At 43.1% G+C, this 22275-nt stretch overlaps 1 protein-coding gene across 3 annotated transcripts in view; it reads right to left on the bottom strand.

Moving 5' to 3' along the window:
* Nucleotides 1–12423, bottom strand: part of CCNT2 (cyclin T2) — a 32214-nt gene extending 19791 nt beyond the window's left edge. Inside the window, exons 1-6 of one of the 3 annotated variants that reach the window (XR_012245021.1) lie at nt 12054–12423; nt 6841–6922; nt 2675–2803; nt 2328–2388; nt 2007–2069; nt 1152–1499 (exon numbers count right to left, since the gene is read on the bottom strand). Coding sequence is in view for 2 of the 3 variants with exons in the window: in XM_073634285.1 (XP_073490386.1) it covers nt 1454–1499; nt 2007–2069; nt 2328–2388; nt 2675–2803; nt 6841–6922; nt 12054–12211 (539 nt within the window). In the remaining variant the exon portion in view is untranslated. The remainder of the gene's footprint in view (nt 1–1151; nt 1500–2006; nt 2070–2327; nt 2389–2674; nt 2804–6840; nt 6923–12053) is intronic. The other 2 variants (XM_073634285.1, XM_073634283.1) reach the window with 2 other exon arrangements.
* Nucleotides 12424–22275: the final 9852 nt, after the last annotated feature.

Here is a 22275-nt window from a genome sequence, read left to right as displayed (position 1 = left end):
TTGCTGCCATTTAGAGAAAGGCTCTGATTGGATAAGGTGGAGCGCAAAGGCGTTGATGTCGCAATCTCAGCCGCTCGCACAGAGCAGGACTAGAAAGAGTGCAGCTATCATGGTAGTAGTGCTGACTATTCCAGTGGTTTTCAGCTAACCCAGTGGTCCATCAGGTATAAGAAATGCATGCTTACATTGTGCAAAGCTGGACCAAGGTAAATATACACAATTCCTGGTGTTCAGCTATAGCTTACATGTAAATAGTGCCCTAACAGTGCAAGCTACACAAAGATTTAACCTAAACAAAACTAGTAAGGAATAGTGCCTTCAATAAAACAGTACTCCAAATATCTGTAATCACCACCTGTAAAGCAATTTAATTAAAAAAAAAAACTAAAATCTAGGCACAGGAAATCCAAAATAAAAACTATTTCAAACCAACTAAACCAAATGCAAGTCAACATATTTCAGAACATATTCAAAATAATAAAACCTCAAAAACGTAGAGATAAACTGAAAGAACTGCATGTGGAAGCAAAATACAATTATTTTTGGTCTCTCAGAAACATTTAAAAGCTGCTAAGAGGGGAAAGAATAGTATTCCATTGGGCCTCGATGGAGAGAATTATGAAGGCACTCGCATATTCCCAGCACACCGGCAGCGGAGGGCTCCTGCATGATGAGCACTGGGCTTGCAAGACAAGTCCAATGTCCACCATGCAGGAGCTCTATTGGGAGCCAACCGCCCCATGTCGGGCCACAACAAAATGGCGACACCATCCAAACGGAAAAAACGGCAGCCATGGTCAGCAAGCATGGCTGCGGTTTACCAAGAAATAAGCCAGCATCCTGGAAAAACAAAACAGAGTTATTATTAAACCTGAGCACAACAACAACAGCCAAGAATAATATTCGGAATCTAGATTCTGAGTCCCTTATTAAATTTGTGGGGGGGGGGGGGGCTATGAAATATGTACAAGATGAATTTAGCAATTAAGTCTTCATCTTTGTCGTGTAGTTGGTTTGAAAAAAAATCTTTAGTCTTTAAAGCTAAACAAAATAAAAACGCATCTCGATATCGTAATTCTAAAAGGCTAGATTTAGGACTGATTTATAGGTATATAAAATTTTAAATGAAGCTGAAGTATGATTATACTTACCAAGATATTCTAAGGTAAGTTTATCTCTTTAGATGCTATTCGGGGCTACCAGTTTAGTAAATGCACTCAGAATCAAGAAACTGATCAGAAAGCAACACTACATTTCTTGTTGTGCAAACCACCCCCTCTGTGTCAGAGGTCCACCTATAGTGCAGAGCGTTAGACACAGGAGAAAGACCAGGCCATGTGAGACAGCCTAGCTCCATCCTATGAACCAAGGCAAGTGAGACACAGGAAGGGGACCCTGCAGTAAAAGAAAGTTAGTGTGCTGCGACAGTGCAACAAAGGTTCAGGATAACCACCTGTTGGTAGCCATGAAATACGAGGTCTGGGCCAAATCCTTGCTTGCTGCAAAAGAAAAAAAACAGGACAAATTAGTGCAAAGTGAAAATACCCATCAACATTTTAATATTTCCCGCAAAAGGTTTATAGTCAATAAGTCAATACTGTAACTGCATACCCATTTTAAATAAGATGACTTAAAAAAAACAAAAACAAACCACAACCCCGAAGCAAACTACTAAAGAACAGGTTCAGATTAAAAATAAATCTATCAGCCCCTTCCCTAGCCCTCCAACCTATCCTACTATATACACCATATATTTAAGTCTATGGAAAATGACTGCACAGGTAGCGCTGAGAAAATTTCAGGAAACCTAAAAATACTCCCTTGCAGTGGGGCCGTGTCTGCACTGCAAGGGTTAAAGAGGTTGTAAACCTCTTTTATTTTTAGGTTCCTGGTATTGGGCTTTAATTAAAAAGGTGCAAGTACATTTATAGAACGATTTCAGAAGCCAGCCCCATCATAAAAAATGGATTTACTTTAGAATGATATTTTGTTTAGTAACTACTAACCTCTCACTAACTGGGTACATTTGACAACATCTGTATGGGGATGCTCAATAGTGATCTCAAAACCTAAGTGAAAAGACAAAAGACGAACATTTTCATTACTGTAATGACTGCAAAAATGTACAGATTGTTCAGTATTAACTTGCTTGAAATAACTACAGAACTCTGTGCAAACCATTTTCTAAGGCAGACCAAATTACACATACACACATTTACACAAACACACACACACAAATTTACTTCTCATAGAATATTTATGCAGTTTATATCTCACATTTGATTCCAAGCAAGAAGACCTTTCTACAGCAGGTTAGTCATACTCACCTAGGGTCTGTAGCAGCATTGTTTCAAGTATAACCAGCTCTTGCGCTTGCTGTAGGTATGCCTAGAAACAGACCATATTCATAAATACCCAGTTTCGTTGACAACTAACCCCAGGGATAGAATACATTTCAAAGCATGAAACAATACTACACACAATCAAAACAGACAGAAATAGGATTAAAATGGTAGCCGAGACAAATATCAATACATGTATCAATGTAAAGAATAACTGTTAATTTTAAACGACTTGCATTGCAGAATTGGAATGCAAAGCGTCACACAAAAGGCTCCAAACGCAGTATCATATCCACAGCTCAACTCCCCCTGGATCAAGATAATCTACTCACGTCACTTTTTGTGTCCAGCAGGGGATCTAGTGGATTAAGACAAGCATGGGACACTTTGATGACATGTTCAAGTTTACGTGGCTGCTCCTCCACTTTGGCAGCCAGGAACAATGCAGTAGGAGACATTATCTAAAATAAAAGCAAAGACTAAGTTAAAAAAACATTTTTAGCCCACTGTACTCTGCATGATGTTGAGGTAAGTATACGGACAGAGCCAGCATCAGTGGAATTGCATCTCCTTAAAGAATAAGTTCACCTTTTATAACATGTTACACCTATACTCTGAGTGTAATATGTTACATATGTACTTTGTCAGCTTGTAGTTCTCACTGAACTACCACGGCTCTGTTGAGTGCTGTGGTACTTCACTAAGCTTCCTGTCTCAAGTGTACCTGCCTGGCTGTGTCAGAGATACAGGCACACAGATACAAAGACAGTCTTGCAGGACTGTGGTATTATACCCATGATCTGCTGATGGTGGGTGCAAAAATAATAAACCTGCAAAAAAATGCATTTATTATTTTTTTTATGTAAAGGTGAACTTGGTTCTCTCCAAATTTGTTTGCTGGTGTCAATAGACTTGGAGGTAATTTGACCATCAGATACTTCCACAGGGGTTTTCAGTCCCAAAGGTTTACCATGTGCTTACTGTATTGTTTTTATCACCAGAGGAGTTCAGATTTAAAAATTCTGAAGAGTAAATGTGGCCAGCATTTGTCTGGGCACATGAGAAGCAACAGAAACCTCTACATTCAACCACTTTGTATATATGGGGACACAAATCATCAGCTCATCATTTCCAGAGAACACCTACTCTACAAACACTGCTGTACTCCCACTACTATTGTTTCTAAAGGGACAATGCATAATTCAGCCAACAACTTACTGAACCATGGGGCCAACAGGAAACAGATAGGTTGCCTGTATGTTCACTTTATGGGATACCCTAAATTTGAGACACTGTAATCAACTTAAAGTGGTTATAAAGGCAAGTGTTTTTTTTATCCTAATGCATTAAGACACAGGCTGCAGGGGCGTGTAACAGCCTGTAACTGACAGAAATCCGCCCACACCATGTTTTTGCAAAAAAAAAATAATAAAGATTTGATTTCAACTATACATTTATATGCCAATTTAAAACTTTCATTTATTTTTACTCTATTTTTTAAACATCTGACCAGCAGCAGAGGATTGGAAACTCCTCCTGCTTATGTTTCCCTACAGACAGGCTGGGAAAGATCTGGGTCACATGACAGCGTTATATTAAATGGTACTTATATATTTTTTTTTAAATAAAATTACAGTGCCATCCACATACAGAAATAGAAGGGACAATGTAAATTAAGCATTGTGTGTATAGTATCACTTTAAGGTAGTAGAACAACAACTACCAAGTATGCTTACAATGCCATTTGAAGATAAGGCAATGCCCATGCTCTAATCTAGCTCCAATAAAGTCCAAAAGAGTGCAGCATTATTTATGTGTGGGAGAGTACCTCCCCATATATCCATATACACACAGTAATAAAAAGCACTCAATATGCAGGCAATGACCACATCAAATGGCAGTGATGAGAAGCCATGCTTCTGACCGATTCGCTCAATCACACATGCACAGACTTTTCAGTGAAATATGGTGGTGAGCAAATAAACTAATAGAATGTATCTTATTCGTCTGTTATTGAAATCAATGATCAACATGTGCTTTAAAAAAAGCTGTAATAAATCTTGTGAACTGATAACAGTCTGGAGGCAAAGAGTACAAGAAGTTATCAGCTAACATTGTTCCCTATCTTCATGGATATCAAAACATTTTTGCTAGAATTAAATTATGCAGTCCTAACACCCCCCCCCTTTTCCTAGGGTGACCACGTTGGTTAGTAAGGTTGTCACACTACAACAGGAAATGAGCCAAAGAAAGGATTCCCGGGTTAAAATAAAGGGAAAGTGTGAAAAGAGAAAACAAATGCCGCTGCTTCGTCACATATGGTGAGCCATCACATTTGGCTAACCTATCTGAACCATTCAGTACCCACCACAAAGTATGCAGGAGGGTTAAAAAAATAATAATGGGGGGGGGGGGGGGTCTGCTGGAGAACCACTTTAAGCAAACTGAAAATAAACAACAGGGGCACACTGGTGCATATATAAAATACATGCTTTTTTTGTGCGAAGAGGAAAATGAGTGGTACAGATATAAAGTTGCCAGTAACTACTTCATTTGCCACTTTTTCCATCAAACCCTGGACAAAGACTCATCACATTTATAAAACACAATGAGCTATGAATTTGATAGTGATGGTCATTGAATGACTTCAACATCCACCCATATGAGCAAATCTTAAAGAGCATATACAATGATAAAGAAGCATATCGGATGTTTGTTCATGATTTGACAGACTCCTTAGCTCTGTGGAAGTTCAATGCTGTAAGAGCCCTTTCACACTGGGGCGGTTTGCAGGCGCTATTGCGCTAATAATAGCGCCTGCAAACCGCCCCGAAAGTGCCGCTGCTTTCATTCCAGTGTGCAAGCCCCGAGGGCTTTCAAACTGGAGCGGTGCGCTGGCAGGACGGTAAAAAAAGTCCTGCCAGCAGCATCTTCGGAGCGGTGAAGGAGCGGTGTGTATACCGCTTCCTTACCGCTCCTGCCCATTGAAATCAATGGGACGGCGCGGCTATACCGCCGGCAAAGCGCCTCTGCAGAGGCGCTTTGCGGTGGTATTTAACCCTTTCTCGGCCGCTAGCGGGGGGGTAAAACCGCCCCGCTAGCGGCCGCATACCGACGGTAAAACGCCGCTAATAATAGCGGTGTTTTACCGCCGACGCCGCCCCCCGCCCCAGTGTGAAAGGGCTCTTAAAGGGAGCTTTCACAGTTTGGTCTTCTCACTCTCAGCAACGGCCAATTGAAAAGTAAGCATGACTAGCTAGTTAGGCTACCATTAAAAGTGACCCGGTTTCTTTCCCCTGCATAGGTAACACTTTGGTTCACATTAAAGCTATCCTCCAGGCAAACCACTAAATACAATGATGAAATACATGGATTAAAGAGGTTTTAGCTGCCAAAACAAATTTTCATATCTATTAATCCAGTTCTAACACTTACACAGCTCTGCTACGCAGCACAACCCTGTCCCACCTAATTTTTCTCTGCTGTCTTTACAGGTAGCAATTGCCTCCTGCCCCTCCACAAACTGAGAGGGGACAGTGAAAGGAGTAGCAGTACACGGATGAGCTTATCTCTCGGACACTCTGCTCTCTCCTTTTGGAATGCTTCCTGCATCAAAGCACAAGTGGTTGGCTCATTGTACTGCTTCTCCCTTCCTCAGTCCAAGCTTTGCTGTACATGAACTGAGAGGATGATACTACATCCAAATTAAGGCACTTACACTGCTTGCATTAAAAAAAAAACACATTTACGTATTAACACAGAAAGCAGACTACTATATCCCACATTTAGGGTACATGAACACTGAGCTTAAAAAAATGGCAGCTGTTTTGGCAGAAAAAAACGCTTATAGAGCACTTTTGTACGTGCGTTTAGAAGGATTTTCTGCCAGAAAACGCCTCTCAAAAATGCATTCTATAAAGATTTTCTTTTCATCCACTAAACATCCTAATGTGCATGGACACATGGGATAACACAGCTTCTTCTACAGGTAAACCTTCTGTAGAAGCAGCATTCTTTAAAGCGGAGTTCCAGGCAAAAATGTAACTCCTCTTAAAACTAAAGAGCACCCCCGTGTGTCCCAGGAGACAGGACCATTCAGAAAGCACTGCGACTCGCGCATGCGCAGTCGGAAACAGGCTCACTTTGTTTCCTAAGGGAAATGAGGTAAGGTAAGATTCTAAGGTAAGAATGCCGGTGCCTGCACCCAGGGCCGAGAGACGGGTCTGCTTCGGGTGCCGACATCGCAGGCTTCCTGGACAGGTAAGTGTCCTTATATTAAAAGTCAGCAGTATTTGTAGCTGCTGACTTAATTTTTTTTCACCCAGGCTGGAACTCCTCTTTAAGATCAGTGTGAATGGATCGCCAGTTACTACACGTGGGAACCTGGCAGTCTGGATTTAAACTCTAGAAAAGGTTCACAAATTACATAAATGCATTAACTTTACAACTAAATGGAAATAGACTCTTTTTAGCGTAAGAAAAGAAGATAAATACTTACGTGTCTGTGGTATTTGGTAAAAGAATGATGCATATAGAATCTGTGCATGTAAACAATGGCAGTGTTGATGGTCAGTTGGGATCTGTAGGTTTCAGGTTAAGGAAAGCAGGAACCAGTTTGGAAATAAAGATGAATAACAAAAGCATTCTATGTACAGTACTTAGTTGCATTTTACTAGTGCAAATTTAGGGAGTTACCTGTAGAGCGTCAGGTTTCAAACCAGGCAAAGGTAATATTTTAAAATCCAGATGAGCGCAAGTGTGTCATTAAACCAGAAAATTGGCAATTTACAATAAATCCCACCAGATCATAAGATTACTTTATTGCTCGATGACCGACAACCTACACCACACTTCTCCCTACTGAGCAGATCTATAATGTATAAAATCCTCATGAAAAACGTAATATTGATTCAACTTCTGAATATTTATCCTATTTCTGATTATCTGCTCATAGAACCGAGATAAAAAGTTTCAACAAACTTCAACCCTACAGAAAGTTCTGTTTCCAATCTAGTTTACTAGAAAACTAGATAAAAAGGTGACCCACCGTTTAGTGTAAAGCTTGTTCACAAGATAACACATGTAAATTCAGGTGCTAAAATATGCTAAAGCAGCTCATTCATTTTGAATGGGGCCTCAATGCAAGAAATACCACACCTGCTGTACAGCCAAAATGTTAGTTCACAACTAAACGAGATAAGGGAAATATTTCAATGGGGACATCTGCCCCCCCGCATTTGTAGAGATTTCCTTTTACTTCCTGTGGTGTGCACAGGACAGAAAGAAAAGCAGCCCATAGATTTTGCAATTTTCTTTCCTTCAACTGCAGGTGGAGGGAAAGAAAACTGCTTGATTAACCCCATCAACAGTCAGTGGAATCCTCCCCTGCAACACTATTGTGTACTGCCAGCAGAACACAATAATCATGGCTGGAGGATTTAGCCGCCGGCAGTGATTGCATGAAAAAAATCCAACAGCCTGGTTGTATTGAAGTCAACAGATGGACTGACTAGTACAACCAGCCTGCCCATAGATGGATTAAATCTCAGCTGGTTCCTGAATTAGCTGAGATTCGATCCATCTAAGGCCATTTTAAGCCCGGGTTCACACCTTTCCGCACCTCTAATTCGCATAGCAGGAGAATGTGACTGGCTCCCTATGGAGCCGGTTCACATATCTCCGGGGCGGCTGCGGTGCGCACTGCACAAAAACGCTGTGCGTCTTTGGCTCTGTTTCAGGGCCGAATTCAGGCATAGAATCGGCCCTGATTCGTCCCTGAAACGGTGAACAGGGACGCACAGCGCTCCTGTGCGGTGCGCAGCGTATTATGGTGTGAACCCGGGCTCAGAGAATACTTCCCCATGGGACACAATACACACGCCAAAAAAAGTCAGGTGTTTAATAATTCCCTATCTATCCAAAAGAAAAAAAGTTTAGGTATTGGATACACTTTTAGAAATAAGGTAAGTATAGTTTCTTTTTCTGTCCCACCCTAGATGAAAAGAAGCAGATAACCCTTGTAACCTCAAAATACATGTAATTACATCACTATATAAAAAAGAAGCTTCCCAGGAAACTTTATAATTGGATTAATTATCTGCTCAAAGAAAATGTGAATAGACTTAAGCTAGCAAAGCAAACCATCGATCAAAATGTGGCCAGCTCAGCAGGGACCAGCAGAGATTCAATCCATCTGTGGGCAGGCGGATTGTACCCAATCAGACTTGGCTACAAGCAGCCTGTCAGATTTTTTTGTACATGTGATTACTGCCATTGGCTATAGCTGCTGGCAGTAATCATTGTGTTCTGCTGGCTGGGAAGGTTCCTCTCCCCTCAGCAATACACGATAGCACTGCAGGAGGCATTCCCCCATCAACACTGTTTCACCCGTTGTGAAAGGAAAGAAAATCAAATCAAATCTATGGGCTGTTTTAACAACCCCCCCAATAAGGCTCAATTCACAAAGCTAGCATGTCAGAATAAGGATCCTTATTTTCAAAACCGTGACAATCATACTGGTGACCATTGTCGCAGAATAGGAAAGTGACCCCAAGACAAGAGAAGAGGGGAAATCTTCCCATGGGGGACACCTATTCCAGGGACAACAGTCTAAGACCTCATTCCCTGTCAATCCTACATTTATATGTGATAACAGGACATTTCTATACACATATAAAGGCATGGAATGGAACATTGTTTTAATGCTGTCATTCACACTGTGTTTACCTACATCAGATGCAGTCATTTTTAGCTACAATTATAGAAAATAGAGTTCTGTGCCTCCAGGAAACAAATTCTAAATGAGACCAAGCCTTCTTTCACACCGGGCTGATTTGACATGCCAAACTGGAGCCCATTGCCAGCAACAGCACCGTCCCAATCAGTGCTACGTCGACTTTGCAGCGCCAAAAAATTCCCACAAGTAGTTCCTGCGCAATTTTTGGTGACTTCGGGGGCGATTTCAATAGACATCGCTGCATAAACTCGCACAGGTGTCAAATTGCCGATTAGAAATCATGCGAGTTCAGCTGAACTCAGACAATTTCAAACCTGCATTCAGAGTGAACCTAGCACAAAAGAGCATAAAAGTACATAAAAGTAGCTAAACCTGCTTTAAAAGTGGTTGTAAACCCTTTTGTCTTAGTTTTATCTATAGGTAAGCCTAGAATAAGGATTACCTATAGATACTGGAAATATCTCCTAAATGTGCGCCGTTTAGGAGATATATCACTTGTAGTGCACCGATGTCATCGGCGCATGCGCTGTGAAAACACGGACCTCTGTGCCGTTTCTCCCCCCAGCGTGTGCCGTGACTGACGGCTCCCACGCTCATCCAAACCTAAGAAAAAGAAGTTTTGGCTGTATACATACATTCAGGTTATATTCACACACCTCAAAGCTTTGTGAATTCAGCCCACATAGTCATTTTCAGAAACTCCAAATGTCAATGACTCTGCAGATCACACTGTATATTATACACAAATATCTCCAATCATAGGAGGACGCTCTGGGTAAGCAGAATGGATTTGGAGGATGTGCACAGCCGTTTTTAAAACTACATTTTTGGGGAAAAAATACACTTAAAAAAAAAAAAAAAAAAAAAAAAACACAATATATACCCCAATTTTTTTTTTAGTAAACTTTAAGGGCCAGTTCACACCACATGCAGTCCAGTGCGTTTTTTTTCTGCAACAAAACGTACGGAAAGCAGGTTATATGGTTTTCAATGGCATAGTTCACACCAGTGCTTGTAGTTCCAGTGCCAAAAAAAAAAAAAAGTAGAACATGCTGCATTTTTCCTGCACTGGAACGCTGTAAAACGCATCAAAAATGCACTGGAACACGCATGTCCTTATTTAGGGCCAGTTCACACTTAGAAACGCAGTCCGCATGCGCTCCAGGTGCTTTTTTTGCATGCGCGTTTTTGATGCGTTCCTATGCGTTTTTTGATGCCGTCCGATGCAATTTCCCCTCAACCTTAAGGGCCAGTTCACACCACATGAAGTCCAGTGCGTTTTTTTTTTTCTGCATCAAACACACATGGAAAGTAGGTTATATGGTTTTCAATGGCATAGTTCACACCAGTGCAGTCAGTTCCAGTTTCAGAAAAAAAAAAAAAAAAAGCAGAACATGCTGCATTTTTTCTGTTTTTTCTGCACTGGAACGTTATAAAACGCATCAAAAACGCACCGGAATGTACCTAAATGCACCAAAAACGCACTGCAACACACTTGTCCTTATTTAGTGCTAGTTCACACCAGACGCAGTTCCGTGCGCTTTTTTTTTCTGCACAAAATGCATGCACAGTGTTTTCATGGCTGTAGTTCAAACCATGCAGTCAGTTTCCGCTCTGGAAACTGACCGGAAACGGCGTGGTGTGAACTAGAGCCATGAAAACACTGTGCATGCATTTTTAGTGCAGAAAAAAAAAAACGCACGGAACTGCGTCTGGTGTGAACTAGCACTTAAAGTTAAGAAAAAAAGAGGAGGGGAGGGGGGGAGCACTGGAACACATCAAAAACGCACATGCAGAAAAGCACCTGGAACGCACCAGGACCGCGTTTCTATGGTGCGAACTGGCCCTTAACCTTAAATAAGAACATGGGTGTTCCGGTGCGTATTGGGTGCGTTCCGGGGAGCGTTCGATGCTTTTTACAGCGTTCCAGTACAGCCCAGTGCGGGAAAAAATGCAGCAGGTTCTACTTTTTATTTTCTGAAACTGGAACCACTGGTGTGAACTGTGCCATTGAAAACCATATAACCCTACTTTCTATGCGTTTTTGATGCAGAAAAAAAAGAAAAAAAAAAAACGCAGTGTGAACTGGCTCTTAAGGTTAAGAAAAAAAAAAGAGGGGGGGGGGGGGGGGGGAAGCACTGGACTGCACCAAAAACGCACTGGAACGCATTAAAAGCATGTAAAAAAAAAAAAAACGCATTCAAAAATAAAAAAAGCACCTGTAACAAATCCGGACTGTGTCTCTATGGTGTGAACTGGCCCCTTAAAGATGATGTTACACCGAGTAAATAGATACCCAACATACCAAAGCTTTTTGCAGCAAAAAAATAAAAAAACAAAAACAAAAAGATTTTTAAAAAAATGTGTTCCTGTGCAACGGAAAGGGTCACATTGGTTGGCACCGATGCCCGCCGAACCCGGGCGCATTCAGGTGAAGAGGGTTGCAAAAACGCTCCGCAACCGTGTGCAATGCAGTGCAAAAATTTCTTGCAAAAAGAAACAAAAAAAATAAAAAAATAAAAACAAGAAGAAGAAAATGATGTTTTCCCTTCTCAGCTGCCCTCTGAAAAGCGTTCCATAGCAGATTACTCTTCAGAGGGGTTGCAATGGCTGCCACTACCGTACAGGATATAACATACATAATGTAGAACGTACATAGAGGGGCCCCACGATGTCAGGAAGGGGCCCCTGTGTGTGTGTGGAGGAGGAGGGGGGTATGAGAGGCCCGGGCCCCGGCACACACACTCGGCCTCCATAGAATATAAAGCCCCCTCCCCCTCCTCCCCGGAATATCCGATCCTCCCGGTGCCGGTACACCGGCCTCTCCCCTCCCCACATACCGCACACCGATCCCCGGGGCCGTCCTCCCACCCGCAGCCGCACACGGAGGAAGGCGAGGCCGCAGGCTTCCCGGCCGGCACTAGGCCGCAGTGGTGAGGTAACACAGAGGAAACAAACCCAGAAGAAAAGGATACACGTTGAGGCGCTGGCCCATGTCTTGGATGAGGTTGGCCGCCTGTTGCCGGTAGGAGAGCTCCTTGTCCGCCTCCATCCCGCACCGCCTGGACGGGCTCATCTCCAGCTGCTCCCGGGTGAAGAACCAGCGAGCGTTCGGCGCTCGGCACTCCGCCATGGCACCCGCACCAGCCCCCCGCACAGAGCGTCACCGGGCCGCCGAGACCCCACAATGCGTCACAATCACCGGAAGTGGCGTAAGGATCAGCCTGAGCCGGAAGCACAAAGCGCACTGCCGCAAGTGACCCCCCCTGCGTCTGGTCTGGAAATGCGCGTGTGCCGGCCACATTTCATAGAACTCTCTGGAGGCCCTCGCGCTCGGCCACGCCTGCTGGGCGGTGACAAGGACACGCCTCCACCTATTCGCCTGCCTATCGGGGACAAGGGACTCAATGGCTTCCACGCCCATTTCTGGCAATCGGATACGCCCCCTTTTTTTTTTTTTTTCCCTTTAGCGGCGCTGCCAGAGAGGATGAGCATTGAGCGAGCGAGGAGGACACGCCCCGCTTTTTTTTTTACATAAGCGGGCGGAACGTGATTGGACAGCCTTCACTCGCCTAGTTTACAGGAGTGGGCTGAGCCAGCCCGCCAATCCTGCGTGATTGGACAGCGCTCACTCACCTAGTTTACATGAGTGGGCGGAGCTAACACTCATGCTGGCGTGTGTGTGCATATTGTTTCTGTGCACCTGACATAATATTAGCGCAAAATGATATTATTAGTTAAAAAGAAAAAGTTATTTTTAGTGCACACAGACATTTATATATAGATATATAAACAGATATATATCTATATATAAATGTCTGTGTGCACTAAAATTAACTTTTTTTTTTAACTAATAATATCATTTTGCGCTAATATTATGTCAGATGCACATATTAAACACTTGCCAACCGCGCCACTTCTCTCATCTATGTAACAATCAGTATTTTTTGCTAGAAAATTACTTAGGACACCCAAATATTATAGATTTTTTTGGGCGGAGACCCCAGGGGAGTAAAATGGCAATCGCTACAATTTTTTTGCGTCCCGCTGTATTTGCACAGCGGTTTTTCAAACGTAAGTTTTGGGGAAATAATACACTTTAACGAATTAAAAAAAAAAAACACAATATATACCCCAATTTTTTTTTTTTAGTAAACTTTAAAAGCTGACGTTACACCGAGTAAATAGATACCTAACATATCAACGCTTTAAAATTGGGCACGCTCGTGGAATGGCGACAAAACTACGGTACTTAAAAATCTCCTTTTCATTAGGATACATCTCTTTATACTCATTTTTTTATTAATTTTTTTATCACTTTTTTTTTTATCAGAGCCTCTGATGACGCTCCCGGGAATGGAGTAAACTGCATAGGTACGGAGACTTCCTGGGACGTCATTTCTTGGATTTTGGAACGCAAACCGCGGATTGCATGGTGTTTTATAGGCTTGTCATGTGAGTGGATATTATTTTATAATAAAACCTTTTTAAACGATATCACGCCATGTATGCTCTATTCCTTATCCTATATGAATACGCCTAACTATTGGGGACCTGTGGAAGCGGATAAAGACACATGAGATATTTCACCAGTACAGAGGATCTTTACATGGATAGCTGGTGAGGGAGGGCACAGGAGGGAGCACAGCACTTTCATCACCTTTGCCATATATTGCACGGATTGCACTTTGAAAAATAAAGTTTTCTGCACGGAAGGAATCATCACGATATTGAAGAATCACAGCACTATATAAACTTTTATTGTTATGCTTTGTCATTTGTTATAGCAGATATTGTTGATTATATAGTAGATATTGTGAACTATTTTTTATGAATCTATATATTTTTCTGAGCACAGACAGCGCACTTCCCATAACCCCGGTAAACCACTTTTAAACCGCAATACATATATATATATATATATATATATATATATATATATATATATATATATATACTGTTTGTATTGCAGTCAGAAAGTGGATAATATTAGTGCAAGACTATGGGGTTGATTTTCTAAAGGCTAATCCACTTTGCACTACAAGCGCACTGCAAATGCACTTGAAAGTGCATTGAAAGTGCAGTCACTGTAGACCTGAGGGGAAGATCTGAAACGAGGCGAAACTCTGAAATGAGGGGAAGCTCTGCTGATTTTATTATCCAATCATGTGCAAGATAAAATGCTGTTTTTTATTTATCTTGCATGTCCCCCTCAGATCTACAGCGACTGCACTATCAAGTGCACCTTCAATGCACTTTCTAGTGCATTTGCAGTGCACTTGTAGTGCAAAGTGGATTTGCCTTTAGTAAATAAACCCCTATATTTTTAGTAAAAAAAAAAAAAAAAAAAGCTAAAGTTAATTTTGGTGCACACAAATTTGATATACAGTAAAATCTCGGATTGTGAGTAATGCGGTTTTAATGCGGTTTTGGTTTTTGTCAAATCCTGGCTCGATTTGTGAGCATTGTCTCGATGGACAAGAAGGATTTAGGCCTTTGGGGTTTGCAGTACTGCATGTGGCCAGAGGTGCGGGGGCACCGGTGACGCTCGGAAGACAGATCCCCGCATCCAATTCGCAATGGTGTGAACCCAGCCTTAACATAGCTTTAGAAAATCATACGCTTCTTCCGAAAATGAAAATTTTTGTATGTTATTTTGCTCTTGTGTGGCCTACTTTAGAGGGTGTTCTCTTGTTGTGGGTTGAGTGTCACTATCAGAGGAGAGGAGATGCAGGTAAATCAAGATAATACAAAGTGGAAAGTTCTTGTAGCAGATGGAGCTGAGGCTTTCTTTCATATGCAAGCGTTTCTTTAGAATGCGGGAGCCAAGTGTGTGATGTGTGCACAGCTAGTGACATGAAAAGGTCCTATTCAGATTCCACATTGGCATATTAATGGTATGTGATGGCCAAGGCAATTACTGGGCAGGGGGTTAAAGTGCTGTTTTCACCTTTTCAGAAAAAATGAAAAAGGTGATCTAACACTGTACACCCCTCCCCCACTCTACACCTGGTCCCTGCTGCACTTACCTCCAGGGAATGCTGAATTGTCAGCTCCCATGCAATCAGTGCGGTGGTCCAGGGATTTGAAATCCCCGTTGTTCTCCCTTTAATCTGTGGGGCATTTCTGGGATGGATTAGAGGGATTCTGATTGTTCAGCACCAGCACCGAGCATGGCTCTGATCCATCCCAGAAGCGTTGCAGAGAAAAGAAGGAGAAGGAGAAGAGCGGGGATTTCAAATCTTACCTGGTGTGTTGAATTGGTGGTCATGAGTGGAGATGCTGGGGTTGATTTACTAAAGGCAAATAGACTGTGCACTTTACAAAGTTGCAGTTGCTCCAGAGCTTAGTAACTGTGGTAAAGCTTCAATTTGCAAAGAATACCCAATCGCATGCAAGGAAAATGTAAAAAAACAGCATTTTTGCTTGCATGCGATTGGATGATGGAAGTCAGCAGAGCTTCTGCTCATTTACTAAGCTCTACAGCAACTGCACAGTCTATTTGTCTTTAAATCAACCCCACTGTATTCTACCATTCAGACCTCAATCAGAGTATGCTTTGTTAGCGCCCCCCCACCGCCTAAAAAAAAAAAAGAAACCACCTGCCACTGTTCCTTCCACTGACACCAACAGGTAAGCCTATAATAAGGCTTACCTGTAGATAAAAATGATAAAAAGATCACCAAGCAGGTTATACGACTGCTTTAAATGCCTTTAAATTCTCCTGCCTCTAAATGCCATTTACAGGTGCTCATGTGTGCATGGACACTTAGACCCCTTTCACACTGGGGCGCTTCGCAGGCGCTACAGCGCTAAAAATAGCGCCTGCAAAGTGCCCTGAAGGAGCCGCTGAAGCAGCCGAGGGCTTTCACACTGGAGCGGTGCGTTGGCAGGACGGTAAAAAAAGTCCTGCCAGCAGCTTCTTTGGAGCGGTGAAGGAGCGGTGTATACACTGCTCCTTCACCGCTCCTGCCCATTGAAATGAATGGGGCAGTGCGGCTATACGGCCGGCATAGCGCTGCTGCAGCAGCGCTTTGCGGTGGTTTTAACCCTTTCTCGGCCGCTAGCAGGGGGGTAAAACCGCCCCCCGCTAGTGGCCGAATACCGCTGCTAAAACCATAAAGCGGTTCTAAAAAAAAAAGCCCTTTTACCGCCGGCGCCCGTACCGCCCCAATGTGAAAGGGGTCTTAGAGGTTGACTTACTAAAGGCAAATATACTGTGCATTTTACAAGTGCAGTTGCTCCAGAGCTTAGTAAATGAGGGAAGCTCTGCTGACTTCAATCATCCAATCATGTTCAAACAAAAATGCATTTTTTTTTTCATTTTCCTTGCATGTGATTGGGTATTCTTTGCAGTGAAGTAAAGCTTTGCCTCATTTAATAAGCTCTGGTGCAACTGCACTTGCAAAGTGCACAGTGTATTTGCCTTTAGTAAATCAACCCTATAGGCCAACATCGAGGGGCATTTAGAGGAAGAAAAAAAAGCCAAAAGTCCTTAGAAGCAGCATTTGTGATGCCCAGTTCGAGAACCGGGACTAGGGGTGGGCTGGAGGGGAAGCTGCCCTGGGTGCAGTGAAGCAAGAGGGCAAAGACAAAATGCATAGTGGTACAACCATTCTACAGCATGTATTAACCGTGGGGGGCGCAATTCCTGATCCTTGCCCTGGGCACTGGATGACCCTGTCCCGTTACTGCCCAGCAGTGCCAGGACAAGGCCATCCAGCGCCCAGGGCAAATATGCCAATCTGCGCCCCCCCCTTTCCCTTAGGGGTAGCAGTGATGTCGTTGTCACTACTCCTGCCAGCCTTATAACAGAAGCAACTGGCACAGGGTACCCCCCATCCCTGCAATAAACAATTGTACCCAGGACAGCCGTCCCTGCTGCCCACCCCTTGTCCCAGCCCTGCTGCCCAGGGTGCATGAGGCCTTACAGTCACCCACTAGAGAAATTCAGCTATGGGGCTGTAGACGCAGGAGTGCCTAGGCCCATGATGGCGAACCTTGGCATACAACTACATAAATCTGAACCAAAATGAGGAGGAATGAGGGACAGAGGGTTCCAAAATCAGGACAGTCCCTCGAAATCAGGGACAGTTGGGAGCTATGGCCTAGACCAGTGATGGCGAACCTTGGCACCCCAGATGTTTTGGAACTACTTTTCTCATGATGCTCAACTGCATCATGAGAAAAGTAGTTCCAAAACATCTGGGGTGCCAAGGTTCGCCATCACTGGTCTAGGCCATAGCTCCCAACTGTCCCTGATTTCGAGGGACTGTCCTGATTTTGGAACCCTCTGTCCCTCATTCCTCCTCATTTTGGTTCAGATTTATGTAGTTGTATATAAAATGCATTTTTATCTTTCAAAATGTGCTTCACAGTGCCAAAACTTTCATCCAATTTTTTAAATTGCTGCATTTATAAATGGCAGAAGCCAGTAAAAAGGAATAGTAGTGGTAAAAAAAAAAAGCACCTATGGGTTTAACTAATCATTTTTGTTTGTATAATTCTTATTTAAGTGGTTGTGGCAGGGTGTGTGTCTTATGCCTACATTATTTTGCTAATAGGCGTCCCTTGTTCCCATCTCAAAACGTTGGCCTAGGCACACTCACATACCAGGAAAAGCAATTTTTTTTAGAGACAAAGGGTTCCTTTTACATTTTACACTGCTTAGGCAGAATTAACATCTCTAAACATTACTTTTATGTCAGCAAATCTCCAGGTTTGAGTTTAGATCCACTTTAAGTTGCAGCACAGGTAGAGATGTGAGGACGTTGGAACCCCCATAGTGCTAACCTCTGATGACCAAGTCCAGACCATTTAATTGCCCTTTTGTGTAAATGCATATGAGATGTAATTGCGTAAACATTAACCAGACACAATGGCAGCACGTTTCTGAACATTATCAACAATGAGATGTTTTCCTGGCTCCTGGCGGGGGACTGATCACTCCTAACTCTATCATCGTCTTAGTAATAGGTTTTCACACTTTTACAGGAAGTTTTTAGACACTGGGAAAATTTCACTCATCTGATTACGTTACTGACAATGGCTGCTTGGGAGAAATGAAGAACGACATCGTTACATTAATCTGCTTAAAAAAAGACACATTGGGGTTGATTTACTAAAGGCAAATAGACTGTGCACTTTGCAGTTGCTCCAGAGCATAGTAAGGCCCCTTTTACACTGGGGCGGTGGGGGCATCGGCGGTAAAACAGCGCTATTTTTAGCGCTGCTTTACCGTCCTTTTTGCGGCGGTATTCGGCCGCTAGCGGTGTGGTTTTAACCCCCCACTGGCGGCCGAAAAAGGGTTAAAAGCCTTCGGGCTTTCACACTGAAGAAACAGTAGCGGCAGTTTTAGGTCGGTTTGCAGGCGCTATTTTTAGCGCAATAACGCCTGCAAACCGCCCCAGTGTGAAAGGGGTCTAAATGACTACAAGCTCTGCTGATGTCCATCATCCAATCGTGTGCAAGAAAAAATGCTGTTCTTTTTATTTACTTTGCACGTAATTGGGTACTTTTTACAAAGTGAGGCTTTACCTCATTTTATAAGCTCTGGAGCAACTGCACTTTGCAAAGTGCATAGTCTATTTGCCTTTAGTAAATCAACCCCATTCAGTTCAACCAACATGGAAAGGAATGGCATCAGTAAGTGAAATAACAGCGCCTGATCAATTTTGTTCAAAACAATTTGGAGATTCTACAATCCCATCCATGAAAGATGGCTGTAGGCCCTATTCATACATACGTTTTACTATAGGAACATTTAAAGTGGAACTTCACTCTCTCAATCAACATTGACTGTTTTTAATCCTTATGCTCCTAGCATTAGTAAATAGACAGGAATGAATATCATATTTACTTGTTCTCATTTTTTTTTTTAGATTTCTTCCAGCAGTAGTAAAGCTCACTTTGTGATTTTTACCTACAGGTAAGCCTATAATGAGGCTTATGCAGCGTACACACGGTCGGACTTTTCGACTGGACTTGTCCGACGGACCAAATCCGCCGGACAATCTGATCGTGTGTGGGCTTCACCGGACCTTCAGCGGACTTTTCCAGTCGCAAATCTGACGGACTTTAGATTTGGAACATGCTTCAAATCTTTACGTCGTAACTCCGCCGGACCCAGAAATCCGCTCGTCTGTATGCTAGTCCGACGGACAAAAACCCACGCTAGGGCAGCTATTGGCTACTGGCTATCAACTTCCTTATTTTAGTCCGGTGTACGTCATTCACGTACCAATCCGTCCGACTTTGGTGTGATCGTGTGTAGGCAAGTCCGTTTGCTAAAAAGTCAGTCGGAAGTCCGCTGGAAAGTCTGTCGGACAAGTCCGGTCGAAAAGTCCGCCCCTGTGTACGCGGCCTTACCTGTAGGTAAAATGAATATCTCCTAAACTTGCACCGTTTAGGAGATATTCACCCTGGATGCAGCTGGTGACGTCACCGGTGCATGTACTCTGAAGGTCCAGCCTACCGTGCCGGACCTTCAGAGATTCGTGGAGGAACCGAGGGCTCCGCGGCTCTGGCCACTCACACTGCCGGAGCCCGCGAACCTGGAAGAAAGACCAGGGGAAGATGTCAGCCTGCCACTGGAGGGCATACTAAAACACATTATGCAAGTGCCTTATGCCGCGTACACACGAGCGGATTTTCCGCCGGAAAAAACCTTGGATGGTTTTTCCGACGGAATTCCGCTCAAGCCTGCCTTGCATACACACGGTCACACAAAAGTTCTCTGAACTTTCGACCGGCAAGAACGCAGTGACGTACAACACTACGACGAGCCGAGAAAATGAAGTTCAATGCTTCTGAGCATGCATCAAATTGTTTCAGAGCATGCGTAGGAATTTTGCGCGTCAGAATTTGTACAGACGATCGCATTTTCGGATAGGAACTTTTTCCGATCGAAAAATAGAGAACATGCTCTCAATCTTTTGCTGGCGGGAATCCCGCCAGCAAAAGTCCGATGGGGCATACACACGGTCGCATTTTCCAACCAGAAGCTCTCATCGGTCTTTTGCTGGCTGAATTTCCCATCGTGTGTACGCGGCATTACAGGTGGTTTTTTTTAACCACTTAAGGACCAGGCCTATTTTTCAGACTCGGTGTTTACAAGTTAAAATAATTTTTTTTTTGCTAGTATATTACTTAGAACCCACCAAACATTATAAAAAAAAAAAAAAAAAAACAACAATGGCGGTCATTGCAATACTTTCTGTCACACCGTATTTGCGCAGCGGTCTTACAATTGCACTTTTTTGGAAAAAATACACTTTTTTGAATTAAAAAATAAGAGAACAGTAAAGTTAGCCCAAGTTAGCCCAAGAAGCGAACGCATGTGCAGACGGTGTTCAAACCACACATGTGAGGTATCGCCGTGATCATTAGAGCGAGAGCAACAATTCTAGCCCTAGACCTCCTCTGTGACTCAAAACTGGCAACCTGTAGAAATTTTTAAACGTCGCCTTTGGAGATTTTTAAGGGTAAAATTTTGTCGCCATTTCACGAGCGGGCGCAATTTTGAAGCGTGACATATTGGGTATCAGTTTACTCGGCGTAACATTATCGCTCACAATATAAAAAAAAAAAATTGGGCTAACTTTACTGTTGTCTCATTTTTTAATTCAAAAAAGTGTATTTTTCCAAAAAAAGTGTTGTAAGACCGCTGCGCACATATGGTGTGACATAAAGTATTGCAACGACCGCCATTTTATTCTCTAGAGTGTTAGAAAAAATATAAATCTAATTTTTGGGGGTTCTAAGTAATTTCTAGAAAAAATTATTTTAACTTGTGAACAACAAGTTTGAAAAATAGGCCCGGTCTTAAAGTGGTTAAACAGGAACTTCAGTCATTTTTTCATCTTTCCATCTATTAAATCTTCTGCCCTTGTTGTTGCTTTAACTTTGGATAGTAAAACATTTTTTTTCTGCTAGCAAATATCTTATACAGCCCACTTCCTGTTTCTTATCTGGAAAAAGGCCTAGGCTTATGACATCATGCACAGCTCTCTCTCTCTCTCACTCTTGTGAGAGTTTGCCAGGAAGGGAGTGGGGATGAGTCATAAGAGGGCCAATGAGAGCTGCAGAGCTGGAGGTGTGCCTCTGTGTGTCTGTGTAAGTCCAGGAAGTGAACAGGCAGCAGCTTCAGCTGCCCACAATTAAAATGGCTGCAGCCAGACTCAGTAGAGGGAGATTTCTGCAGCATATTTGGCAAGTACAGAATCACAGTATATATAAAATAATATGCAAAGTGGTTGGAGGGAAGCTTCAGAATGGCAAAGATGTTTTTATTACAAATGATGTGAGCAGACTGCAGTTCCTCTTTAAAGCGGAGTTCCACCCAAAAATGGACCTTCCGCTTTAAGGGAAGGTGACCCCCTGACATGCCACATTTGGTATGTCATTTTTTTTGTGCGGGGGGGAGCATATACCCTCTTTTTAGAGGGTTCCAGCTCCCACTTCCTCCCGGCGCTGGAAGCAAGTTCACCTCTCCCCCCTCCCTCTTAGCAATCATCTGGGACACGTCACAGGTCCCAGATGATTGCCCGGACAGTCACGGCGTTCCGCTCACACATGCGCAGTGCGTGCCCAGCTGTGAAACCACAGCCGGGCTCCCATAGTGACAATGCCGGCGCTGCAGAGAGGAGGGGGGAGACGAGCGAGGCTTTGTTCCCTCACATCTCTGGACCCTGGGACAGGAAAGTGTCCCATTATTAAAAGTCAGCAGCTGCAGTATTTGTAGCTGCTGACTTTTAATTTTTTTTTTTTAAGCGGAACTTCGCTTTAAGGTTTACCCCCCTTCATAACTACCCTGTTTCCCCGAAAATAAGACCTAGCGTGATTGTCGGTGATGGCTGCAATATAAGCCCTACCCCCCAAATAAGCCCTAGTTAAAGTCCTTGTAGGTCTTATTTTCAGGGTAGGGCTTATTTTCGGGTAAAAAAAGGGTAGGGCTTATTTAGGGGGTAGGGCTTATATTGCCGCCATCACTGACAATCACGCTAGGTCTTATTTTCGGGGAAACAGGGTAGGCCATTTTTTGCTATATGGCACTGCGTTACTTTAACTGACAATTGCGCCGTCATGCAACGCTGTACATAAATGAAATCTATGTCCCTTTATTCCCCACAAATAAAGCTTTCTTTTGCTGGTATTTGATCATCACTTTTTTTTTTTTTGCACTATAAACAATAAAAG

The sequence above is a fragment of the Aquarana catesbeiana genome, linkage group LG06 (assembly GCF_042186555.1).
Source record: "Aquarana catesbeiana isolate 2022-GZ linkage group LG06, ASM4218655v1, whole genome shotgun sequence".
Lineage (NCBI taxonomy): Eukaryota > Metazoa > Chordata > Amphibia > Anura > Ranidae > Aquarana > Aquarana catesbeiana.
The sequence above is the reverse complement of the archived record's forward strand: the minus strand, read 5'-3'. Positions and strand labels throughout refer to the sequence as shown.